Raw genomic sequence first — 24248 nt, 5'->3', positions numbered from 1 at the left:
TGAGTCTGAGTGAACTCCGGGAGTTGGTGATGGACAGGGAGGCCTGGCGTGCTGTGGTTCATGGGGTCACAAAGAGTCGGACACGACTAAGCGACTGTACTACTGAACTGGGATTATCACAGATGAAGAGACTAACACAACTAAATCTGATGGTAACCCCAAATAATAGCTATTCCTGTCAGTCTATGACATATATGCCATGTTTCTGTAATGTTAAGATCATAATCTATCTTTACCAGGATTTCAGGGCTGGGCAGATACATTTACGAAATTTTTAAACTGCGAGTCATCTTGGGAGGGGTTCCAAAGCAAAAGAGCCAATCTGGCAGCAACCATGACAAAACGTGAATGCTCCACATGTGACCATCAAAACTGATCCTTTGGAGACAGACTTCTTAAATAGGCCCACTATTTCTTCCTAAGGCAATCTCCCTAAAAACATTTCACACAATTGTAAAATACAGCAGTCTGCTAACAGTCTGACTTTGGTAGGGACAGATGATACAGAAAGCTTCTCCTTAAGAAACTGTCTTAATGTAAAAACTGTATTAAGAAAATTTAGTCTTTAGAAAAGAACAATGTCTGCTATGAAGGAGGCATTCAATATGTATTTATTGAATGAATAAGTGAATGTAAGACCAAGGTATGAGGAATAACACAGGGGTATCAAAAACTCTTGAGTATTAGTGAAAGCAATAACAAATCATAAAGTGACATGGTCTACTCTAGTCATTTATCCCCATATTTTCCTCTTCTCTTGGTAGAAACCCTTGTTCGAGGGACAGTATTCCTTTTATCTCAGATAAGACAGATGCCAACAAAGTGAGGCAGTAGGAATTCACTCACCCACTGGGCTGCTTCCAGCTCCATTTGGCACTGTGAGGTCTGAAGTGCTCAACATCCCACCTAACAACATTACAGAGAGAGGAGAGAGGACAAGGAGTGAATGTGAATTGATTCTCCTTATCTGAATGAGAATGAACTGACCAAAGGTAACCCTCACTTCATTCCTAAAAAACACGAAAATAAAAACTAGCCCAGTCTGAACTCAGCATTATGATGTAGTCAAACATATAGGCAAACATCTATCAAGCTCTGCACATGTCTGCCGTCTTGTGACTCAATACCAAGTAAGTACATATGGACAAGAATAGGGGCAGTGCTAATGGAGTGCTATAAAATCTAGGAATAATGGGAGAGGAGATATTTGCTTTACACACAGAGATACAGTAAATGCACCTCAAATTTCTGAGTTAACGAACAAATCAGGCAGAGGGGGATGCAAAAAATGCTCTAAGTGTGTCTACCTCTCCATTTATTTTTTAACACAACTGGCTCACAATTTTTAATCTTTATGATATCCTAAATAAATTTTCTGCCTGTCTAGGTATAGCGTCCCCATGATATGGAAAGTTTATTTTCCAAAATAGGCAGGTTCTCTATTTGTTCCACAATACCTGTACAATGCTAGAGCCACAGACTTTAAAAAAAAAAAAAAAAGTTTAAAATGGGGACAATTATGTGGTAGTGACTCTTGCTCATCAAAGCAAAAACATTAAGAGTAGCAGAATAAGAAGCTGTTCACATTAGCAATTAATTTTTTCATTCCTTTAGTTAAAGAATCAGAAGAATAAGTATCGGTACATACCTGCACTGCCAGTACTTGGTGGTCTCTGAGGAGCTCCAGGGGATACATTTCTATGTAATGTGGCTTGAGGTGGAGAGAGCATGCTTGCATCTGCTAATGCTGAGCTGGCTGCCAAAGATGGGGACACAAGTGAACTCCCTGGGTTAGTGTAGGACAAAGCACTGGGGCTGGTCACAGGGACTGTGACAGACATTGAGAAATTCTGAGGTGGCAAACCCGGCTGTAAATAAAGAAAAAGGAAGAGAAAACTGTTAGTTTCATTTTCATCTAATTAAATTTAATAACTTATGCACTTTAATTTGGTAAGGTAACACTAGTTACTAAAAGTAGAGGATGGAGGTAAGTACTTAAAATAAATTTGCGGGTTTAAGTTACTTTCTTTACAATTACATGAGAATGTTTAACATGAAATTTTTCAATTTCAATTTTTATACAGTAATACACATATGCTAGTATAATATGTACATTATATATTTCAAATATTCATAGAGATGAAAATGAAAGGCCAGAACCTGATGTTAAAGATGTGCTGTCCAATTTAAGACATAAATACATCACTGTTACCAAGAAAGCATAAATTATCACTTATATACATGCAAATCAGTTTAGTAACATTACACTTCAGTTGGGAGATTCCAAATATAACAAAAGAGAGAAAGGATGTACACGTATTATAAACTTCATACATCAAATCTGCCCTGGTCTGATTTAATTCACTAACCTTCTTAATGGACAAAACTAAAAAAAAAAAAAAAAAGCCAAATTCTATAAATGCATATATAACACAATGCAAAGAGTGTAATAAAAATGCAAAAAAAAAAACTTAAGCAAAATTAACTAATGACAAGTTGTTTTTAAATGTACAAAGATTAAATTACAAAAGTTATATTTCCCCAAAAAATATACCATGGTCCCTTAAAAACAGTATTTTCTATTTTCTTCTTTCATTTCCTCCATAGGCCACTTATACTTGCTGCTGCTGCTAAGTCGCTTCAGTCATGTCCGACTCTGTGTGACCCCATAGACGGCAGCCCACCAGGCTGTCCCGTCCCTGGGATTCTCCAGGCAAGAATACTGGAGTGGGTTGCCATTTCCTTCTCCAATGCGTAAAAGTGAAAAGTGAAAGTGAAGTCACTCAGTCACGTCTGACTCATAGCGACCCCATAGACTGCAGCCCACCAGGCTCCTCCATCCATGGAATTTTCCAGGCAAGAGTACTGGAGTGGCTTGCCATTGCCTTCTCCCTTATACTTGTTAACCATGATAAGTTTAACAATCCTCTTTATAATTTGAGAGAAAATAAAAAACTTTCCTCTCCTTACATTTTAAAACAATGATTTCCAAATTAAGGTAACACTGCTAATTCAAAGTTGAAAGAGTATAAATAAATAAGTACTTTATTCGATAGGTTATTTCAGGGAGAAAATTATAACTCATTAAAAGATATAAAACAATAGATACCTGATAAAAATTTTTTAAAGGTAAAGCCATTTTATTTATACAAAATTTTTGCAGCTTAACGTTATCTGCAAAGTCACCAACATCCATATGAGGTCAAAAGGAATTTTACTTTATTTTTTCTGTCGTTATGTTTCTTAAGAAGGGTATTACCACAAAAATATCTCCTTAAATCTGTTGTCCATGGGCTTCTTCTTATAGCATCAGGCTATTTTGAAGGAATAATCCATAATACATACTTTAGGGCATAGTTTTAAGAGAATTAACTCTGGTAGTGAAATAAATAGCAGTGGCACCAATTTATTCAGGAAGCCTACAACACATATATAGTGGTAGAAAAATTAGATCAAGAATAATTGTCTTAGGCAACTCTTGCCAATGGAGCTTCAGTGAGAACTCTTTGAACTATCAAAAGAGCACTGTTCTACCATTAGATGTGTGAGCATGGAAAATTTTTAAAGTAACTATTTGTTTTGCAACCAGTTTAAGAACACTGTTTCCTTACATTAAAATCAAGTCAAGGCACTCTTCCTTAGCACCTACAGTGTAAGAAAAGAATAGGAATTTGGAGGTACTGTCGCCAAGTTGTTTTGGGACACTTACAAAGAGTCAAACAGTAAGCTACTATTTTAGCCACTATATAAAATAATTAAAAATAATTTTGAAGCACCAAGTTATATAATAAAATCTAGCCATTTTATATTTTATAGTCTCAAAATCTACTTGCTCAGTCACTTCAGTCGTGTCCGACTCTCTGCGACCCCATGGACCACGGCCTGCAAGGCCGCTCTGTCCATGGGATTCTCCAGGCAAGAATACTGGAGTGGGTTGTCATTTCCCTCTCCAGTGATAAAGTATGAAATGAGTGAAGTGAGTGAAGTCGCTCAGTCGTGTCCTTAAGTCCATATAATATTTTAAAAGTCATGAGAGGGAGAGGGAAGTCTCAAATGCATCCTTATATTTAAAATCATGGGAATTTAAAGCTGGAAGGGACCTTAAAAAATTATGTGAGCCAATTCATTCACTTTACAGATGAGGAAATTGGAATCTAGGATGTTTAGACGCCCTATTCAAAAGTAAGGAGATAGTAGCAGAGCCCAGATTAGGATGTTTTCCCTTGACTTCTACATTTAAGACACTGAAGATGTACTACTGTTAAGATTTCCACAATTTTATCTTGAAGTTCTATAAATCCAAAAGAAATTAATACCTCCACCCTCCCTCCTTCTACTTACTGCTGTCATCACCCACTGTGAAAACAAACAAGAGGTGTGGTCAGTCTCTTCATGCACAAGATAAAAGCACAAACCATACTTTAGTACTCACTGCGATTTTATGATTCCGCATCATATTATCAAATTCCTCATTAATTTTTTTATATTTTTCTTCTGTATGTGGAGTTAGCACATAGGAAGTATCAGGGTCTGGGCTGTCGCACCCTCTGTGTTCCTTCTTGTTCAGAGCCTAAATAATGAAGTTAACAAAAAGGATCAACAAATAAAAAGTAGAGGTAAAGTAAAAGTACTTACAGGGCCTCGTTTGAAAATAAAATCACTATCTTCATTTAGTTTGCTGAATCTGTCCTCCGAGAGTGGACTGTGCTCAAAGTAATCGTCAGCATCAGGGCTCTCACAACCATTAAGGCCTTTTTTTCTTAAAGTCTGAAATACAATTGGAAAATTCACACACAAATGATACTAACTTGCCATGAGTCTTTTTTGTAAAAATTAAGAGAGCACAGACTGAATGAACTAATACAAGAGCCACTGAAATGGTTTAAAACGATCATAAGTGTACTGTAATTCTTCAAATAAGGTAATCCTTATACATAAGCAAAATTATGTTCCCATTATACATTAAGAGAAAAGGAGTATTTTCATATTTGGATTCTTCCTTTCCAAACTTCCTAGAGAATATGAAATTACTCACTGTTCGGATAGTTATAATCTAAATCTGATTACAGCCTGATCAACATGTCTAATAGGATCAATGAGTATGAGATCCCAAAATATATCAAGATGATACTTTGAGAAGTTATCATAGCATCTTTATGAAATGAACATTTCAGCAACTTCACCTACTGACATTCCTTTCTGCCTGAGAGTTTATCCCATTCACCAGAATATGCACGATATCCCAATAATTTCATCCCTAATTTGTTCTTAAATGCTATAATTTTCCTGCCAATGCAGGAGATGTAAGAGATGTGGGTTCGATCCCTGGGTTAGACGATTCCCCTGGATGAGGAAATAGGGCTTCCCTCATAGCTCTGTTGGTAAAGAATCTGCCTGTAATGCAGGAGACCCTGGTTCAATTTCTGGGTCAGAAAGATCCGCTGGAGAAAGGATAGGCTACCCACTCCAGTATTCTTGGCATTCCCTTGTGGCTTAGCTGGTAAAGAATCCGCCTGCAATGCGGGAGACCTGGATTCAATCCCTCGGTTGGGAAGATCCCCTGGAGAAGGAAAGGCTACCCACTTCAGTACTCTGGCCTGGAGAATTCCACGGACTATACAGTCCATGGGGTTGCAAAGAGTCCAACAGGACTAAGCGACTCACTTTCCAGTATTCTTCCCTGGAGGATGCATGGACAGAGGAACCTGTAGTTCTACAGTCCATTTGGTCACAAAGGGTTGGACACGATTGAAGCAACTTAGCATGCACGCACACTGATTTTCCTACATAACTCTGAAGTATAAAAACTCAAATACTTACTTATGTATGACAGCAATGACTCTTTCCTACATAGAATGTACATTCACAAATCTTTAAATTTTGTGATAAAAACTAATTCAGCATGATCTTTCCCACCCTTTGCAAGCTCTTTCTATAGAGTTCCTTCATGGATTAATTTAATCCACTGAATTGACTTTCTGGAGAATTTTCTTGAATGTCCTAGACCATATTGATTATTTTTCTGTTTTCTTACTTTAAGATAAAAATATGTGAACAGCTGTTTGTGTTTTTCTTCATATTGCATTTTTCTAATTAAAATCATCACAAAATGACTTGTTTAGCTAAAAGACTAGGGCTTAATAATCTATAGAATATTAATTTACTTCCAGAATGTCTAAATTAAAAAAAAAATCCTCATGGGTCTTATTCTAAAGTAGAATTTTTTTTAAAGTAGATTTTTGAGCTCAATAACTTAGATAGGTTTTAGATTTGCTGATTTTCAAGCAAACCACAGAGAAATTTTCAGATGTTAAAATTTTCCAGGTAGGCATACCAACTTAGCCTAAGAATGTTTGAACAACAGACTAACACTAGATGAATGCATTTGTACTGCAAATGATAATTTATGTTAACTTAAGGTATATTTTAAATTAATTCATAATAATGGATCTTGGTATCCTTTCAAACATGATTTATAGTAACTGTGAATGCTACTTTAATTCTTTTCTTGAAAGTAGTAAAATATAAACACGCAATACATTAAGATATGAGAATTTTTTTTAATTTATCTGGTTTATTTTAAAATTTCACTTTATTCAATTTGATGCTTAAAGAATCGGAAGTAATCATTGGGACATCTATGTTAGCTGCTCAAATTTCTTGACATACACTGGGAATCCCGCCATAATGCCTCAAACTTTCACCACAACACATCACTAAACATGAGCAGACAGCACACACCACACCTATTTCTCCAAAATTGGCCTCAAGGCTCTAAGTTATATTTGTGGGTCTAAGTAATCACTGAACTTTTATGTATACTTAGTCATAAAAAGTCCTGTTGTTTATAACTAAAAGGTGAAGATATATTCTGCCCCATTCATGGTAGCAAGTTCTTCCTGCCAAAGCTCTGCAACTTGCTATCAGCAATGAAGATGTTAACACTCAGAATACTGGAACACGATGAACTGTTACAACCAACACAGCTATAGAAACAAAACAAATACAGTAGATGCCTATATACAGATTTTATCACGAAGTTGATTTATTCTACCCTGAAATCTCCAGATATTTTCCCCTAATATTCCTATACCTTGCTGCTGAGGCTAGGTAATTTACAGCCTTGCTCTTCTACTAACAATTACCCAAGTGTGTCTCTCTGAACATCTTCAAATTACAGAAGAAAAAGAATATGGTCTTTGTTTAATAATCACACACTTTTATCCTACAAGAGTAGGGTTAACCCTACTTCTACTAATGAGGAATAAAAGCGTTCTGGTATCTTCAGTTCTGCAAGCCTTCACTTTAGATGGGGTTCCTGTCATGGTGAGAGAATTCAAGAGGCTGTATCAGCTCTACAGATAAGCTCATGTACCTCTGCTGGATATCTAACTTGGGTTTTATCACTAGAACATGAAGAGTTGTTTTGAGGACCCAACTACCATAAAAAGACTTTTTGTCTTCTTTATCAATAACCCACAGCATAAAAGTCAAAGTTTCTCTTGTGTCACTGACACTAACAAGTGGATTGCTGGTATCTATTGACAAGGCCAGGCGAGGCATGTAAGAAACAGGCTAGTTTCAGCTTTCGTACATGCTGCAGGTTAGCCACAATAAACATACTTGGAAAACACAACCTGAAAGGTCACCATTAAGGGGGGAGTCTGCTTTCAAGTGGGAAAATTCAAGAATATTAGCACTGGGTACTCTCTACAGTTATTACTGATGATAATAATATTCTATACTTCTAAGTAAGCAAGATTTTAAAAGTAGCTTATTCTTATACATGTGATTGACAGTTTTTCAGGCCATTATGGCAAAACTTAAGGGGAAGACTCTATTGTGCCAGAATAATTTGATATTTCAGGGGCATACATCACTTAAGTTAATGTATCCTATTTGCTTTTCTTAAATGACTATATTCTGAAATATAGATTATGAATTGCTAAAGGGATCAATGGGTGATGAAAAATTAAATTATTAATCAATTTAAGATGTCTTGATACAGTCTGTTCTGTGTCTTTATATCAGTGTTCCAAATATATATAAAGAGTCTAACTAGAAACATTATTTACATGAAATCATAAAATCAGTGTACCTACAAATTTCATCAGTCCATTTCTACAGAAGACAGACATTTTATTTTGGAGTGTCAGTTAGACACCTTTAAAAAAACAAACTGTCTACTTGTCACAACAAAGTTAGATTCTATTATGATTTTAATAGCTTTTCTTTTTGTGAAGTTGGGGAATTTTACGTAGGTTTTAAGTAATGAATACCCTTAGATAACATTTACCTTCAATATCGTTACATAAAGACAGATTGTAAAAATTTCTTAAATGGGTGAAAAAATAATTGCTAAGTGTCCTAAATTTAAAGCAATGCATTCATTAGGACACATCCTTCCAGGTTATCTGATTCACTGCAGTTTGTGCCGGTCTTCGAGCTCTTTTACAACTCTGCAGAAAGAGAAGTTTATTTGCAGAAAGCTGAGAGTAATACAAATAATTACTGTTTATAGACATACAAATAGATTCTGTCTGCAGGAGGTTTCAGCTGACCTCTTTTCTCTCTGAGGAAGAGGTCAGTTTTGCATCTATGAAGAAAATTCATTTTGCCTTCTTGATGAGTGAGAGTGTTATTCACTCAGTCACATTCAACTCTGCAACCCCATGGACTGCAGCCCGCCAGACTATTCTCCCCACTGGAATTCTCCAGGCAAGAATACTGGAGTGGGTAGCCATCCCCTTCTCCAGGGGATCTTCCCAGCCCAGGGACTGAATCTGGGTCCCCTTCATTGCAGGCGGATTCTTCATTGTCTGAACCACCTGAAAAGCTTCTAGATGGGCTTATGCACTTGTCTTTCGCTTTACCTTCAGATTTACCTTTAACCAGTAGCAACATTTTTTCTGCTCCCTCAGAAATTAGTAAGTTAAACTCTTGACATGTTCATTATATAGCTGAGAGTCATGATTTTACCTTTTTCTGGAGAAAAAAACATAAAAACCTGTTTAACAGTTCTAAGAGTGAAATCACCCTTGACTCATGATTCACAGCAGATCCAAACGTAGGGGAAAGAGTCTGCTCTTTTTAGACCTTAGTACTGGACTGAGTATTGATTTTTAAGAGAAAAAACAATGTGCTGTTAAAATTTTTGAAAATATTTGATTATCTAATTAATGACCTGTATTAATTTATTACGGTATCAACAATTAAGATAATTATGATCAGAGAAGGATTATCAGATTTCAATTCTTTTATTCAAGAAATTAAGGAGAATAATCCTTAATTTTTGTGACAATTCATAAATGAAATTATTATTCATACTACAGTATTACGAGTGTAATCATTTAAAAGTGCAAACCACAGACTCTCTCGAAACAGGGTTCCTTCTCCATCTGAAGTTAACGAGGGCCAAAGTAAAATTCAAGCTATTGGGGAAAGAGTAGGTAGTGTTTTGCCTATAAGCATTTCCAGGGAGAAGGAATCCCTAGAAGAGAAGCGAAAAGCAAAGGAGAAAAGGAAAGATATAAGCATCTGAATGCAGAGTTCCAAAGAACAGCAAGGAGAGATAAGAAAGCCTTCCACAGCGATCAATGCCAAGAAATAGAGGAAAACAACAGAATAGGAAAAACAAGAGATTTCTTCAAGAAAATTAGAGATTTCAAGGGAACATTTCATGCAAAGATGGGCTCGATAAAGAACAGAAAGGGTATGGACCTAACAGAAGCATAAGATATTAAGAACAGGTGGCAAGAATACACAGAAGAATTGTACAAAAAAGATCTTCACGACCAAGATAATCACGGTAACGTGATCACTGACCTAGAGCCAGACATCTTGGAATGTGAAGTCAAGTGGGCCTTAGAAAGCATCACTACGAACAAAGCTAGTGGAGGTGATGGAATTCCAATTGAGCTATTTCAAATCTTGAAAGATGTTGCTGTGAAAGTGCTGCACTCAATATGCCAGCAAATTTGGAAAACTCAGCAGTGGCCACAGGACTGGAAAAGGTCAGTTTTCATTCCAATCCCAAAGAAAGGCAATGCCAAAGAATGCTCAAAGTACCGCAAAATTGCACTCATCTCACACGCGAGTAAAGTCATGCTCAAAATTCTCCAAGCCAAGCTTCAGCAATATGTGAACTCCCAGATGTTCAAGCAGGTTTTAGAAAACTCAGCTGCTGCTAAGTCATTTCAGTCGTGTCCGACTCTGTGTGACCCCATAGACAGAAGCCTACCAGGCTCCCCCGTCCCTGGGATTCTCCAGGCAAGAACACTGGAGTGGGTTGCCATTTCCTTCTCCAATGCAGAGGCACCAGAGATCAAATTGCCAACATCCGCTGGATCATGGAGAAAGCTAGAGAGTTCCAGAAAAACATCTATTTCTGCTTTATTGACTATGCCAAAGCCTTTGACTGTGTGGATCACAATAAACTGTGGAAAATTCTGAAAGAGATGGGAATACCAGACCACCTGACCTGCCTCTTGAGGAACCTGTATACAGGTCAGGAAGCAACAGTTAGAACTGGACATGGAACAACAGACTGGTTCCAAATAGGAAAAGGAGTACGTCAAGGTTGTATATTGTCACCCTGCTTATTTAACTTATATGCAGAATACATCATGAGGAACGCTGGGCTGGAAGAAGCACAAGCTGGAATCAAGATTGCTGGGAGAAATATCAATAACCTCAGATATGCAGATGACACCACCCTTATGGCAGAAAGGGAAGAGGAACTCAAAAGCCTCTTGATGAAAGTGAAAGAGGAGAGTGAAAAGGTTGGCTTGAAGCTCAACATTCAGAAAACTAAGATCATGGCATCTGATCCCATCACTTCATGGGAAATAGATGGGGAAACAGTGGAAACAGTGTCAGACTTTATTTTTTTGGGCTCCAAAATCACTGCGGATGCTGAGTGCAGCCAGGAAATTAAAAGACGCTTATTCCTTGGAAGGAAAGTTATGACCAACCTAGATAGTATATTAAAAAGCAGAGACATTACTTTGCCAACCAAGGTCCGTCTAGTCAAGGCTATGGTTTTTCCCGTGGTCATGTATGGATGTGAGAGTTGGACTGTGAAGAAAGCTGATCGCTGAAGAACTGATGCTTTTGAACTGTGGTGCTGGAGAAGACTCTTGAGAGTCCCTTGGACTGCAAGGAGATCAAACCAGTCCATTCTAAAGGAGATCAATCCTGGGTGTTCATTGGAAGGACTGATGCTAAAGCTGAAACTCCAATACTTTGACCATCTCATGCAATGAGTTGACTCACTGGAAAAGACTCTGATGCTGGGAAGGGTTGGGGGCGGGAGGAGAAGGGGACAACAGAGAATGAGATGGCTGGATGGCATCACCGACTCGATGGACATGAGTCTGAGTGAATTCCGGGAGTTGGTGATGGACAGGGAGGCCTGGCATGCTGTGACACAACTGAGCGACTGAACTGAACTGATACTGTATCTAAACTTTCCAAACAGGATATGCCCAAATTAAACTTACAAGTAAAAGGATGTTTTCTTTTCAGTTTTGTTATTAATCAGTTTTATTGAAACGGAGAGTAACTTGAAGCTCACTTTATAGTTGGATGAGAATAATGATTTTACATCTTCTTCCAAATCTATTCTGAAACTTTGAAGAACTATACACCCAAGTGACTAATGCATATTTTCATTTGGATATGTGGCTAATATTACTACAATTAAATCAAATGGAATTTATTATCTTTTTCAAGTATCAATAGATCTCTTTGGACTTAGCTATTTCTAGTCAACATAGCAAGCAATCTTGCTGTTCACTTTGCTCTCCCCACATTAATATGGAATTCCAAATTTTGTAGATATATTATTTCATTTCTATTGCCACCATACTCATGCAAGCCTGTGCTGCTTTATATCTGGACTCTTATTATACTTTCCTTCACTTCTCTTTCTTCTAATTTGTCCCATAAATTGGGACAGATTCAGTTCTCTTCCATATCACTTTGTATTTGTCACCCTTGTTTTAAATATTTGGAGGTTCTCGGTGATCTAAAAGCAGTACTCTCAACTTTTTAGATTATCCCACTCCATCTGTATATTTCATGCACAGCCCCCAATATATGCATACACTGAAAAAATGATAAGCATGAATAATGTCAATCTTTTAAAATAGTAACAGACATATCTTGGGATATAATATAATCACTATTGTTTTCTCCCAGAACCCCAGCAGTTTTATACATCTTACATCCCTCCTGGAATAACAAATGTGGAGCACAAACTCAAAATCCCCTAGCCTAACTGCAAGTTACCTAAAACACCTAACTTTATTCCTTTCCCATTTTCATGCTCCCTGAAACTTCTGACCCAGCCAGAGTAGTCAAAACTATTGTCCTCCTTACAGTCATAAAAATCCCTCACCGATATCACCCCACTTGCTTGAAACCCTGTCTTCTCTCTCATCTGCATGACTGTCTTATAGCTCTCTGTGGCCCAGTTTGAACTGCATTTTCCCATGAAACCTTCTTTCCCCACTGCTTCACCTGCTGAAATTATAAGAGCACTTACTCTTGAAAGCATTCCTGTAACATATGCAACATTGTATTTACTTATCTTCTGCATATTTTCTGTATTCTTCAACTAATGTATGAACTTTCAAAGAGTGAAGTCTAGACTGCTTTACATTTTCAGTCTAGACAAACAAGGTGCCACACACACATGAAATATGTATTTAATACCTGCACAATAAAAAAAAAACACATAGCAAAGGAGAAACCAGGATGATGTGATGTTACTTCAGATGTTTTCTAAAACATAAAGTTATGAATTTGTTATATTTAAGCAATAATATAAGGCAATTCAGAGACATTAATTTGTACTAGGTTGATCCACAGAAATTGTTGACAGCAGACTGCATTTGAACCACAAAAATACAATTTTATAATTTCATATGCAAGTTCAACTAATAAAAACCTAGACTCTGAAAGCTTCTGGGATACTCTCCAGTGGGCTTTTGGATACGAAAGATTAGAACTGGTAGTGCAAGAAGACCTCTCATTTTAAGTGTACATTTAGCTATAATCAACTAACAGCCAAAAGTTCTTATTTTGGATCTTATGTTGAACAAAGAAGGCTGAAGAATAAACCAAGAAGTCTAAATATCAAAAGTCATACTTTTCTTAAATAAGAGAAACTCCATGTTATCTACAGAGGATCAACCCAGTTAAAAAAAAGTTAGCACTGAGACAAAGGTCCATAGTTCACTAAATCTTTTGTAATACTGAGAAAGCACCAGCAAGACAGTACCATAATTTAAGTTTCTTTAAAATTTCGGAATTATGTTCTGGTTACAAAAATGGCTAATTGTATAAGAACTTAGAACATCAATTAGTTTTACATGAAGACCATCAGTTGTGCCTTCAGGAGAGTCATCTTGCACACTAGCCATGGTGGCAGAGATGAGGGACTATGGAAACTTTGAGACAGAGTTCCTCTTCAGGCCTTAAGGAAGCCAGGTATTCCTTTCAGACTTGGGTGCCATCTGCTTCTATTTTTCCAATAAATTCTTCTTCAGTTAGAGTCACTTCAAATGAATTCCTATTCTTTATAATCAAAGAACCTTGATGAAAAAAACTGTCACAATTCTTTGAGTCATTAGTTAATAATAGTCTCCTTACCTAAGTCATCTAAGTCTCCTAAGCAAGTCTGGCTAATGCCTCAACTGAGACCAGAAAAGATCCCAAACTTGGAAAAGTTGACTCAAACAAAGGTATATACACCAATAAAGATCTTTAAAGTTACATGTTCTACTGTTCTACTTATAAAGTATTCACAACCATATCTTTCAAGTTCATAGAAACACTTTTAGAATTCTGGGTATATAAAACACTGCTCAGCTGACCCTGAACATTTGATTTGCTTCTCACTTTCTGGTTTACATTACTGAACCTGTTGGTGAAACTGAAGACAGCAGGAATAAGGGAAGAGTAAAAAGAAGACGACTGAGCAACTGAACTGAACTGAACTGAAAAAGGAGATAGAAACCAGGAAAAAGAAACCTGAGGAGGCAAGAACAATGCTGCTTTAGACTTTTTTCTAGATATCTCAGGTTTTTTTAAAAAACATAATAAACAGAAACATATTTCAAAAAGGATTATAAATTAGGCAGTGGCAGCTAATTTTAAATAGATTTCCTTTTGCTTATATTCTTTCATCAGCAAAAAAAATAACATTCAAAATTTCAGACATAATAAAAATAACATTTATTCTCCATGGAAATTATATATACAATGCAGATATATATAAAATTTATATGCCCTAATACATATATACACACTATAACCTTTGGTGTTTGTTCACAGAATAAAGAAATCTAGGACTCAGGATATTGTTCATTGTAAATATATTTAAATAAACATTTGAATCATGTAAAGTCTGAAATAAAAACTGATAAAAATCCCAGAGGACTGGTATTTTCTGGAATTTTTAGATGATAATGAATTTTGAATTCAGGAGTTTATACTGTCTGTTTACCAGAGCCCATGTCAGATAAGACTGTATTTTTAACTACCGTCAACCAAGAATTAAAAATATTCTTTGACACACACTCAATTTTGTAATGATAACTGTCAAATTCCATTGCAAAGTAGTAATAATCATAGCACCCAGAAGTGAAACTAGGGAATTAAAAGTACTCAAAAGGTATATACACATAGTTTTAAAATGCACGATGAGCTCATCAATTATACCAATCCACAATATTATCACCCACCTTAAATCATATTTCAGTAAAACAACTAAGCAACTCCATAAACACTGGCTGAATGGATAATTTGTTACCTCTAGCATAAAGAATAAATGAGTGCTTAAAATTATGGAATAACGTCTTAAGCCCCAAGGAACTTAAACGAGATTTTAGAACTTTTTTTAATGTGAAAAGTTCTCCTTTTTTCCATTTTTAATAATTGTTTCCAATTCTGAAAGATACTTATTCTTCCTAGACACTGTGCAAACAAAAATGTTTTTTAAAAACCGGACATAATACATAAAAGGGCTTCCGTCGTAGCTTGGTCGGTAAAAGAATCTGCCTACAGTGCAGGAGACCTGTGTTCGATTCCTGGGTCAGGAAGATCCCCTGGAGGAGGGAATGGCAACCCACTCCAGTATTCTTGCCTGGAGAATCCCATGAACAGCGGAGGCTGGCAGGCCATAGGAAAGTCGTCAAGAGTCAGACACGACTTAGTTACTAAACCACCACCAATAGAAGGTGCATCAAAATTCATATAAAATTCAACAATTACAAAGTGAACAACAGTAATTCTAATCAGGACAAAAAATACACTAGAACCAGAACCGTATATATCTCCTTCAATCACATAACCCTCCCCTCACTCCTCCATAGTAATACCATCCTAAGTCTGTGGTATCGACTTCCTGTACTTTTATCATAGGTTTATGATATATATCCTTCAAACTATAACTCGCTTCCCTGGTGGCTCACTGGTAAAGAATCTGTCTGCCAATGCAGGAGACACAGACTGAATCCTGGGTCAGGACGATCCCTTGGAGAAGGAAATGGCAACCCACTTCACTATTCTTGTCTGGAGAATCCCATGGACAGAGGAGCCTGGTGGGCTACAGTCCATGGGGTTGCAAAGAGTCGGACATGAGTTACTGACTGAGCATGCTCTTATTTCTAAATATTATGTGAATGGAATATATGCACTGTATTATTTTGTCTGTTCTCCTTCAATACACTTGACGTTTAGGGTTGCAGGTACCTACAGCTTGAACATTTTTATTGAATACTGTACTATATTATGTGGGAGGAAACTTTATCCATTCTATTACAGATACACTGAAATTGCTTCAACCTATTAGCTATTATGAAAATGGAACTATTTACACTTTTGTAGACATAGTTTACTGCATATCTGCACACACTTCTCCAGGGTATATTCTTAAGAGCAGAATTGTTGGTTCATAAAATGATATCGTCACACTAGATAATGCTGAACAATTTTTTAAAGTAGTTGTATCAACGTATTCTATCTGCAATGAAGATTTAACTTACTTTCCCTTCATTAACAAGAAAATGAACTACATTTCAAAATTACTGGCCATTTGGATTTTCTCTTTTGTGAGGTGCCAAGTGTTCCAGGACTTTGCCAATTTTCTATTGTCTTTTTCTTATCGTTTTATAGTCATTCTTTTACTTGTAATCAACGTTCTTTGCCACTTTTATGTACTGTTGAAAAAAAATCCTTTCCTATTCTGTGACATGTTTAACACTTGTCTTTAGATGAAAACAGGTTCTTAATAAAATCAAATTTATTTTTCCTTTACAATTATCCTTTACGGTAGTAATGTTTATGTCTTGTATAAGAATTCTTTCCCTACCTCAAAATCATGAAGATATTCTCCTACATTATATCCCAGAAGTGTTACAATTTTGCCTTTCACATTTAGGACGATATTTCAGAATGTCAATTTTGTATAAGATACAAGGTAGGTTCAATCTCACAGTTCCCCCATATATATATCCAATTGTCCCAGCGTCACTGCTTAAAGAGTTGGTTCTTTCCTCTTTGACTTTCAATACAACATTATGTGCATGGTTCCGTTTTTGAGCTATTATTTCACTGATATATTTGATATTTGTGCCAATGCCACATTACTATAGCTATAAAATTAGTCTCAATATATTGCAATACAAACCTTCTCATCTTGCTATTCTTCAGAGTATCTTCTTATCCCCTTCAATTTCCCTATATATTTAAGGATCAGTTTTTGAATTCTTGAAAAAATTAATTCCTTGGGATCTTGACTGGCATTTCCTTGACTCTGTACGGATTATTCATGTAGCATGGACATATTAAAACTTTCAGTCCATAATAATAGGATACTCTGTTAAGTCAACCCTGCATTCCTGGGATAAATCCAACTTACAACTTACTTTTATATACTGCTGGATTTAATTTCTGTATTAGTTAGCATACATGTTGTTGGATGCTTTAACACACACATATCTCAGTGGCCTAAAACAATGTAAGCTTCTTATTCATACAAAGGCTAGTGAGGATGTTTATCTCAGAGAGCCTTGAGTGAGATTATTCAGAGGCCATTTATCTTTTGGTTCCACATGGGATCTCAAGAGTTTCCATCTGGATTCTCTGCAGTTGGCTGACAAATTGAGGAGACAGAGTATGAAGATAATGCAGCAGGTATTCTACAGGTCAGGCCTGGAAGTAGAATGAATCATTTATTTCTATTTATATTCAACCGGCTAACTCAGACACATGACTACTCCAAAGCAAGGGAGGCGAACAGAGTCTAGAAGTGTGCCCAAGCAATGGAGAAAACAACTCAATGTGAAAAGAAAAATATCTCTGATAAAGAAGTTGTGAACTCAACAAAGTGAATCTTACGAGTTGTGAATTTATGTTCAATGACAATGACTTCTGATTCTTCCTTTTAGAACTCGTGTTGTTTTGCTGTCAAGGTTAGACTAGTTTCACAGGAGAGTTCCCTCTTTCTCTATTCTCTAGAACAGAGTTTGTGAAATATTAGCATTGTTTCTTTAAAAATTTACTATTACTTCTTACAAAGCCATCTGGATTTGGAGTTTCTCTGTGATAAACTTGACAATAAGACTATTCAGATTTTCTGGATCTATCGTGATTCCATTTTGTTAAATTATATTTTTCTGGAAATGTATCCCCTGAGTCAAAATTTTGAAGAGCAATGGAATTGTGAGATTATACATGCTTTAAAAAGTGCATTAAAATAGCTGTTGAATGGAAAACTAAACGTTACCTTTGTGATCATCCAGTTCACTGCCTACCTTTATAGAGGAGACCACCCTCACCATTAATCATACAGCGATTAAGGGGCAGTACTGAAACTGGAATCTAAGTCTTCTGATGTGCAGTCTAGTTCTCTTCCACTACACTGTGTTAGTTCAGATTGCATTTGATTCAGTTCAGTTGCTCAGTCATGTATGAATTTGCAATCCCAAGGACTAAGCACCAGGCCTCCCTGTCCATCGCCAACTCCCGGAGTTTACTCAAACTCATGTCCATCAAGTTGGTGATGCCATCCAACCATCTCATCCTCTGTCATCTCCTTCTCCTCCTGCCTTCAATCTTTCCCAGTATCAGAGTCTGTTCCAATGAGTTAGTTCTTCACATCAGGTGGCCAAAGTTTTGGGAGTTTCAGCTTCAGCATCGGTCCTTCCAATGAATATTCAGGACTGATTTCTTTAGGATGAACTGGCTGGATCTCCCTGCAGTCCAAGGGACTCATAAGAGTCTTCTCCAACACCATAGTTCAAAAGCATCAATTCTTCGGTGCTCAGCTTTCTTTGTAGTCCAACTCTCACATCCACACATGACTACTGGTAAAACCATAGCTTTGACTAGACAAACCTTTGTTGACAAAGTAATGTCTCTGCTTTTTAATATGCTGTCTAGGTTGGTCATAGCTTTTCTTCCAAAGAGCAAGCAGCTTTTAATTTCATGGCTGCAGTCACCATCTGCAGTGATTTTGGAGTCCCCCCAAAATAAAGTCTCCCATTGTTTCGTTTCCCCATCTATTTGACATGAAGTGATGGGACTGGATGCCATGACCTTAGTTTTCTGAATGTTGAGCTTTAAACCAACTTTTTCACTCTCTTCTTTCACTTTCATCAAGAGGCTCTTTAGTTCTTCTTTGCTTCTGTCATAAGGTTGGTGTCATCTGCGTATCTGAGGTTATAGATATTTCTCCCAGCAATCTTGATTCCAGCCTGTGTTTCATCCAGCCCGGCATTTCCCATGATGTACTCTGCATATAAGTTAAATAAGCAGGGTGACAATATACAGCCTTGATGTACTCCTTTGCCTATTTGGAACCAGTTTGCTATTACATGTCCAGTTCTAACTGTTGCTTCCTGATCTGCATACAGATTTCCAGACTGCATTAGTCAGTCAACAAAGAAAAGGAAGAATGCATAGAGGTTTGTCATCAGGAGTCACTTCAACCATTGGAAAGAAAGCACTTTTCTTGTGCATGTGGTTGTTGGCATTACTTACCTTCAGATTCTTTCCCTAGTTCTTCCATGACCTTATCCATATCTTCCACTGAAGTATGTGATGTTCAGGCTATGGTTTCTTTTCATTTTAAGGTCTTACACAATTCTGATATACCTTATAGTAGTAGTAGTTATCATTCACTTCAGTTGTGTCTGACTGTGTGTGACCCCATGGACTGTAGCCTGCCAGGCTCAGTCCTGTCCATGGGATTTTCCAGGCAAGAATATTGGAGTTGCCATACCCTTCTCCAGTGGATCTTTCTGACCCAGGGGTCAAATCTGCATCTTTTGTATTTCCTGCACTGGCAGGAGGCTTCTTTACTGCAAGCACCACCTGGGAAGCCAGTGATATACCTAGGTCTGATGGCAAAAATCTCAGCAAATGATACTTCTCCCCACCACCACCCCAACAACTGTGGGGCCTGTCTCCAAGGAGCTAAATACTTAAGCAGCGCAACAGTCTCAGTTTACCCAAGGGGATAATATAACTCTGCTGCATGTGGTAAGTCACCTCAGTTGTATCTGACTTGTGAGCCTATGGACTGTAGCCTGCCAGGTTCCTCTGTCCGTGGGATTCTCCAGGCAAGAATACTGGAGTAGGTTGCCATGCCCTCCTCCAGGGGATCTTCTTGACCCAGGGATTGAACCCATGTCTCTTACATCTTCTGGGATGGCATGTGGGTTGGATTCCAACTCCCCTTTTCCCAACACATTTATAAGATATTATTTCATTGACTACAGATTTCATTTGCTGTTGTTTAGAATCACTCAGCATTCCTTTGAAGATAATGTGTTTTTCTTGTTGTCTTTTTTGTCTTTTATTGCAGTTTCACTGTAATACGTCTATGCAAAGATTAAAAAGGTTTTTAACTCTGCCTGGGATTTGCTGGGCTTCATAAATCTGAGGACTATGGATTCTTATTAATCCTAGAAAATTCTGTCATTATCTCTTCAAATATTGCCTCTGCCCCACTCTCTCTTTCCTTCAGGAATGCCAATTCAATTTAGGTTAGAATTTCTAACCAATCCTCCTTTTCTATCTCTTTTGCATTTTCCACCTTTTCATCTTTTTGTGCTGTATTATAGATAACTTTTTCTTTTCAGTCCACAAATTTCCTCTTCAGCTATGTCAGGTATACTTTCAATATGTCTGCATGCATGCTCAGTCGCTTCAGTCATGTTCAACTCTGCAATCCCATGAACTATAGCCCACCAGGCTTCCCTGTCCAAGCAATTTTCCCGGCAAGAATACTGGAGTGGGTTGCCATGACCTTGTCTAGGGGATCTTCCTAACCTGGGGCTTGAACCCATGTCTCCTGCAGTGCAGGCAGATTCTTTACAGCCGAGCCATTGGGAAAATCCCTCCAAAATGTCTGCTAAGATTTAAATTTGACTGTTGTATTTTTTTTCATTTCTAGAAGTATTTCATTCTTTTTCAAGAATGCTGTATCACTGCATATAAGTTTCATTCTTTTTCAAGTGCTGTATCACTTCTTTTATAAAGTTTTATTTCATATAGATATTTGTAAATTTTTTAAAAAATTAAAACATAGAAAGTGAAATTGCTTATAATCTGTGTATAATTAATATCTAAATATTTAGTATCAGCTTCTGCTAGTACTTGCTGCATTTTGCTTACTGTGCATTATTTTCTTTCATGGTTGGTCATTTCTACATGATGGATGCTCAATGGTCTTGAAAGGTTATTTGAAAAATTTTGATGCTGACATTCAGTTCAGTTCAGTTCAGTCGCTCAGTCGTGTCCGACTCTCCGCGACCCCATGAATCACATTAAGGTGCATTTATTCAAAAAGGAAATATATTTGCTCTATCTAGCTAACTGGGACATTATTAATACTTTTCTTGGACTTCTTGTATTGTATGCCGTTGGCCAGGGATTCTGCACAATGCCGGCACTTATTTTACAATATCTCAGAAGCAGGTTATCTTTTTTACTTTTTTGTCCTCTTTGTCCTATCTGGTCAGTAAAAAAGAACTCTCCTAGCAATCTTTGACAGTTTCCCAGGTGGCTCAGATGGTAAAAAGTCCATCTGCAGTGCAGGAGACCCGGGTTCTATCCCTGGGTAGGGAAGATCCCCCAGAGAAGGAAATGGAAACACGCTCCAGTATTCTTGCTCAGAGAATCCCATGGACAGAGGAGCCTGGCAGGCTACAGTCAGGGGCTGCAAAGAGTCAGACACAACGGAGCAACTAATACTTTGCAATCTTTTGTAAGAAGGGAAAAAGCAGTGAGTTTCCTTCTTTTGAAGGTCCCAGTTGAACGTGGGAAGCAATCTATTAAAATCAGAAATCAGGAGTAGTAATTGTCCTCTTGCCTCTGTATCCACCACGGTTAGTGTTTTAACTGTCTTATCAAGATAGATAAGTTAGTGTTTTAACTGTCTTATCAAGATAGATAAGTTAGTGTTTTAACTGTCTTATCAAGATAGATAAGTTAGTGTTTTATCCAGATAGGTCTTATCCAGATAGATCAATGATTCAGGGTAGCCACAGCTTTAAACATTTGACTACCTTTGTTCTAACCTTTCCTTAGATTTTGGCCTGACATATTCTTTATCAGTTCTTTGATGCCAAAACAAAGTTTTTGTGCAACTCACTGAGCATTTTTAGTTGTCTTCAGATTAAGAATCTGGTACCGATAATCTGGCCTAATGTTACTAAAATTTTAAAAATCTACATTTTTAAGAAAAAATGGGTCAAGTATTTTTATGACATCAATAAAGTTGTTTTCTGATGATTTTTTTGTTTGCTTTAAAAGTTAAATGAAGAAAAGAATTCCACATTTTCCACAGAGTTCCACCATCAACTTCCCCCAAAGAAACACAGCAAATTTGCTACCAGCAAATTTCACTGCTGGTGAGATACCCAAGAGAAATGAAATTATGTCCATATGAACACTTGCACACAAGTTTCACAGTAGCATTTTCAAAACAGGCAAAAAGTAGAAATCACCCAGTGTTTCTTAGTGATGAATGAATAAATAAAATATTGTACATCCATAGAATGAAATATTAATTAAATATTTTTTAAAAGCCTTGGAAAACATTTTTTAAAAAACTCAGTGGTTTGATTAACAGATTATGTTTAAACCAGACTGGAGACTTAGTTAATCTGACATGATAAATGGGGTGAGAGAAGACATCAATAAGCCCCGGATGAAGTACTAATACATACTACAATACGGATGAACCCTGAGAACATTATGCTAAATCAAAGAAGCCAGTTATAAAAAAGCACATATTGTATCATTCCATTTATATGACATATCCAGAACAGGCAAATCCATAGACACAGAAAGCAGATTAGTGGCTACCAGGATGCGGAGGGAAGGGGAACCAGGTAATGATTGCTAATGGGTACCAAGCTTCTTTTTGGTTTGACAAACATGTTCTAGAGTTAGTGTTCGTGGTTGCACAAACTTGTGAATGTTCTAAAAGCCACTGAATTGTAGAATTTAAAATGGTAAATTTTATGGCTTGTGAATAATATCGCAATAAAAAGAACAAAAAATGTTAAATCTCAGGTATGTCTATAACACCCAGTGTGGTAGCCACTAGTGACACAAAGATAAGTTACTATGCATTCAATTTCACGTGATAAGGAAAGATATCTGAGTCAATGATTTATAAAAATACCAAGTAGTGTGAAAGCACCTTATGTAGCTTACTAAAAACTTGGAAATGTTTATTACTCTGATTATGAATAATCATCACATTGGAATTTATACCTAGTGAGTCCTATATTCAGGTATATTAAGACAACCAATGAACAGAACTATATGAAACAAAAGCCAACAGAATCTATGAAAACAACTTTCTGTATACCTCGAAGGAAACTAGAAAAATTTTCCTCTCTGAATAATTTTCTTTTATATAGCAGTCATTTATTTGGATGAACATAAACTAATGAACATCACCTCTTAAAAAAGAAAAAACTCTTCTATGATTACATAGTAAGTCTGCTCTAATGTATTTCGCAATACAAATTTGTTCATATAATACTGGCAAATAGAGAATGATGTCAGTACAATATAGTAGTCACTTTGGCTTACTGGTGATGATTCCAACAAAAGAGGAGCCACTAACATTTTCAAAACTGTATTAAAAGTTTACTTTCTGGTACTTTAGTGCTAATGAACTAAAATAAGAATTACTAGAAATATTACTTGAATAAATATAATCACATACCAGTGTGCTAGAACAGCCTTAGGATACATAAAGATTAAAGCATACATAAAGGTATGAATCAACCCCTCAAACAAAAACCTAGATAATTATAATGCATGTGCATACTATCATTCAAAATTCTTTATATAAGTAGTTTATACTACCGTTGGAATTTATAGGTACAACATTGATTGCACAATTGTAAATTAAAAAGTACAGTTATTACTATCTGTGCCAAGAAAATATCTCGCTTTCTTTAGACTCTATAGTTTCCAAAACTGAGTTCCTCTCAGGACTGAGCTACAAAAATAACTTCACAATATTAGGTTGGTGCAAACGTAATTGTGGTTTGAACTGTGAATTTTAAATCATTATAACTAGCCTCAAATACACCTTTATTAATCAAAATAAGTACCATTATAATCAACACATTTTCGCCAATGAGAAATAAGTTTGCTTATTTCTGTAACATAAAAATCTGTGCTTTGGGATTCAACGAACTCTTGGGAAGCATCTTCTGCTTCCTGCTGGTTGTGGAAGTGTTTTCCCTACAAGAAGTTTTCGAGATGGTGAAGAAGTGGTAGCCAGTTGGTGAGAAGTCAGGTGAATCTGGTGGATGAGGGAAAACTCCGTAGTCCTAGTCATTCAACTTCTGAAGTGCTCGTTGTGCGATGCGTGGTGGCGCACTGTCATGGAGAACTGGGCCCATTCTGATAACCCATGCCAGCTGCAGGTGTTGCAGTTTTCTGTGAATCCCCCTGATTTGCTGAGCGTACTTCTCAGATGTAGTGGTTTTGCTGGGATTCAGAAAGGTGTAGTGAATCAGATGGGCAGTAGACAACCAAATAGTGACCATGACATTTTCTGGTGCAACTTTGGCTTTGGGAAGTGTTTTGGAGTTTCTTCTCAGTCCAACCACTGAACTAGTCATCACTGATTGTCATATAAAATACACTTTCCATCGCAACACACAATCCAATTGAGAAATGGTTCACTGTTGTTGCACAGAATA

The 24248-nt window shown here is 36.8% G+C and overlaps 1 protein-coding gene across 9 annotated transcripts in view; it reads right to left on the bottom strand.

The window, feature by feature from the left end:
* MEF2A (myocyte enhancer factor 2A) overlaps positions 1-24248 on the bottom strand; it is a 201386-nt gene that overhangs the window by 48400 nt on the left and 128738 nt on the right. For 5 of the 9 annotated variants that reach the window (XM_055417703.2, XM_055417699.2, XM_055417704.2 and 2 more), the window contains 3 exons: positions 4433-4570; positions 1649-1868; positions 847-906 (listed from right to left, as the gene is read on the bottom strand). In XM_055417703.2, coding sequence (XP_055273678.1) covers positions 847-906; positions 1649-1868; positions 4433-4570 — 418 coding nt within the window. Of the gene's footprint in view, positions 1-846; positions 907-1648; positions 1869-4432; positions 4571-4635; positions 4768-24248 lie in introns of all 9 variants that reach the window. The other 4 variants (XM_088829694.1, XM_055417700.2, XM_055417702.2 and 1 more) reach the window with 2 other exon arrangements.

This window comes from Moschus berezovskii, chromosome 21 (assembly GCF_049115385.1).
Source record: "Moschus berezovskii isolate FMDL1 chromosome 21, NW_MosBer_1.0, whole genome shotgun sequence".
NCBI lineage: Eukaryota > Metazoa > Chordata > Mammalia > Artiodactyla > Moschidae > Moschus > Moschus berezovskii.
The sequence above is the reverse complement of the archived record's forward strand: the minus strand, read 5'-3'. Positions and strand labels throughout refer to the sequence as shown.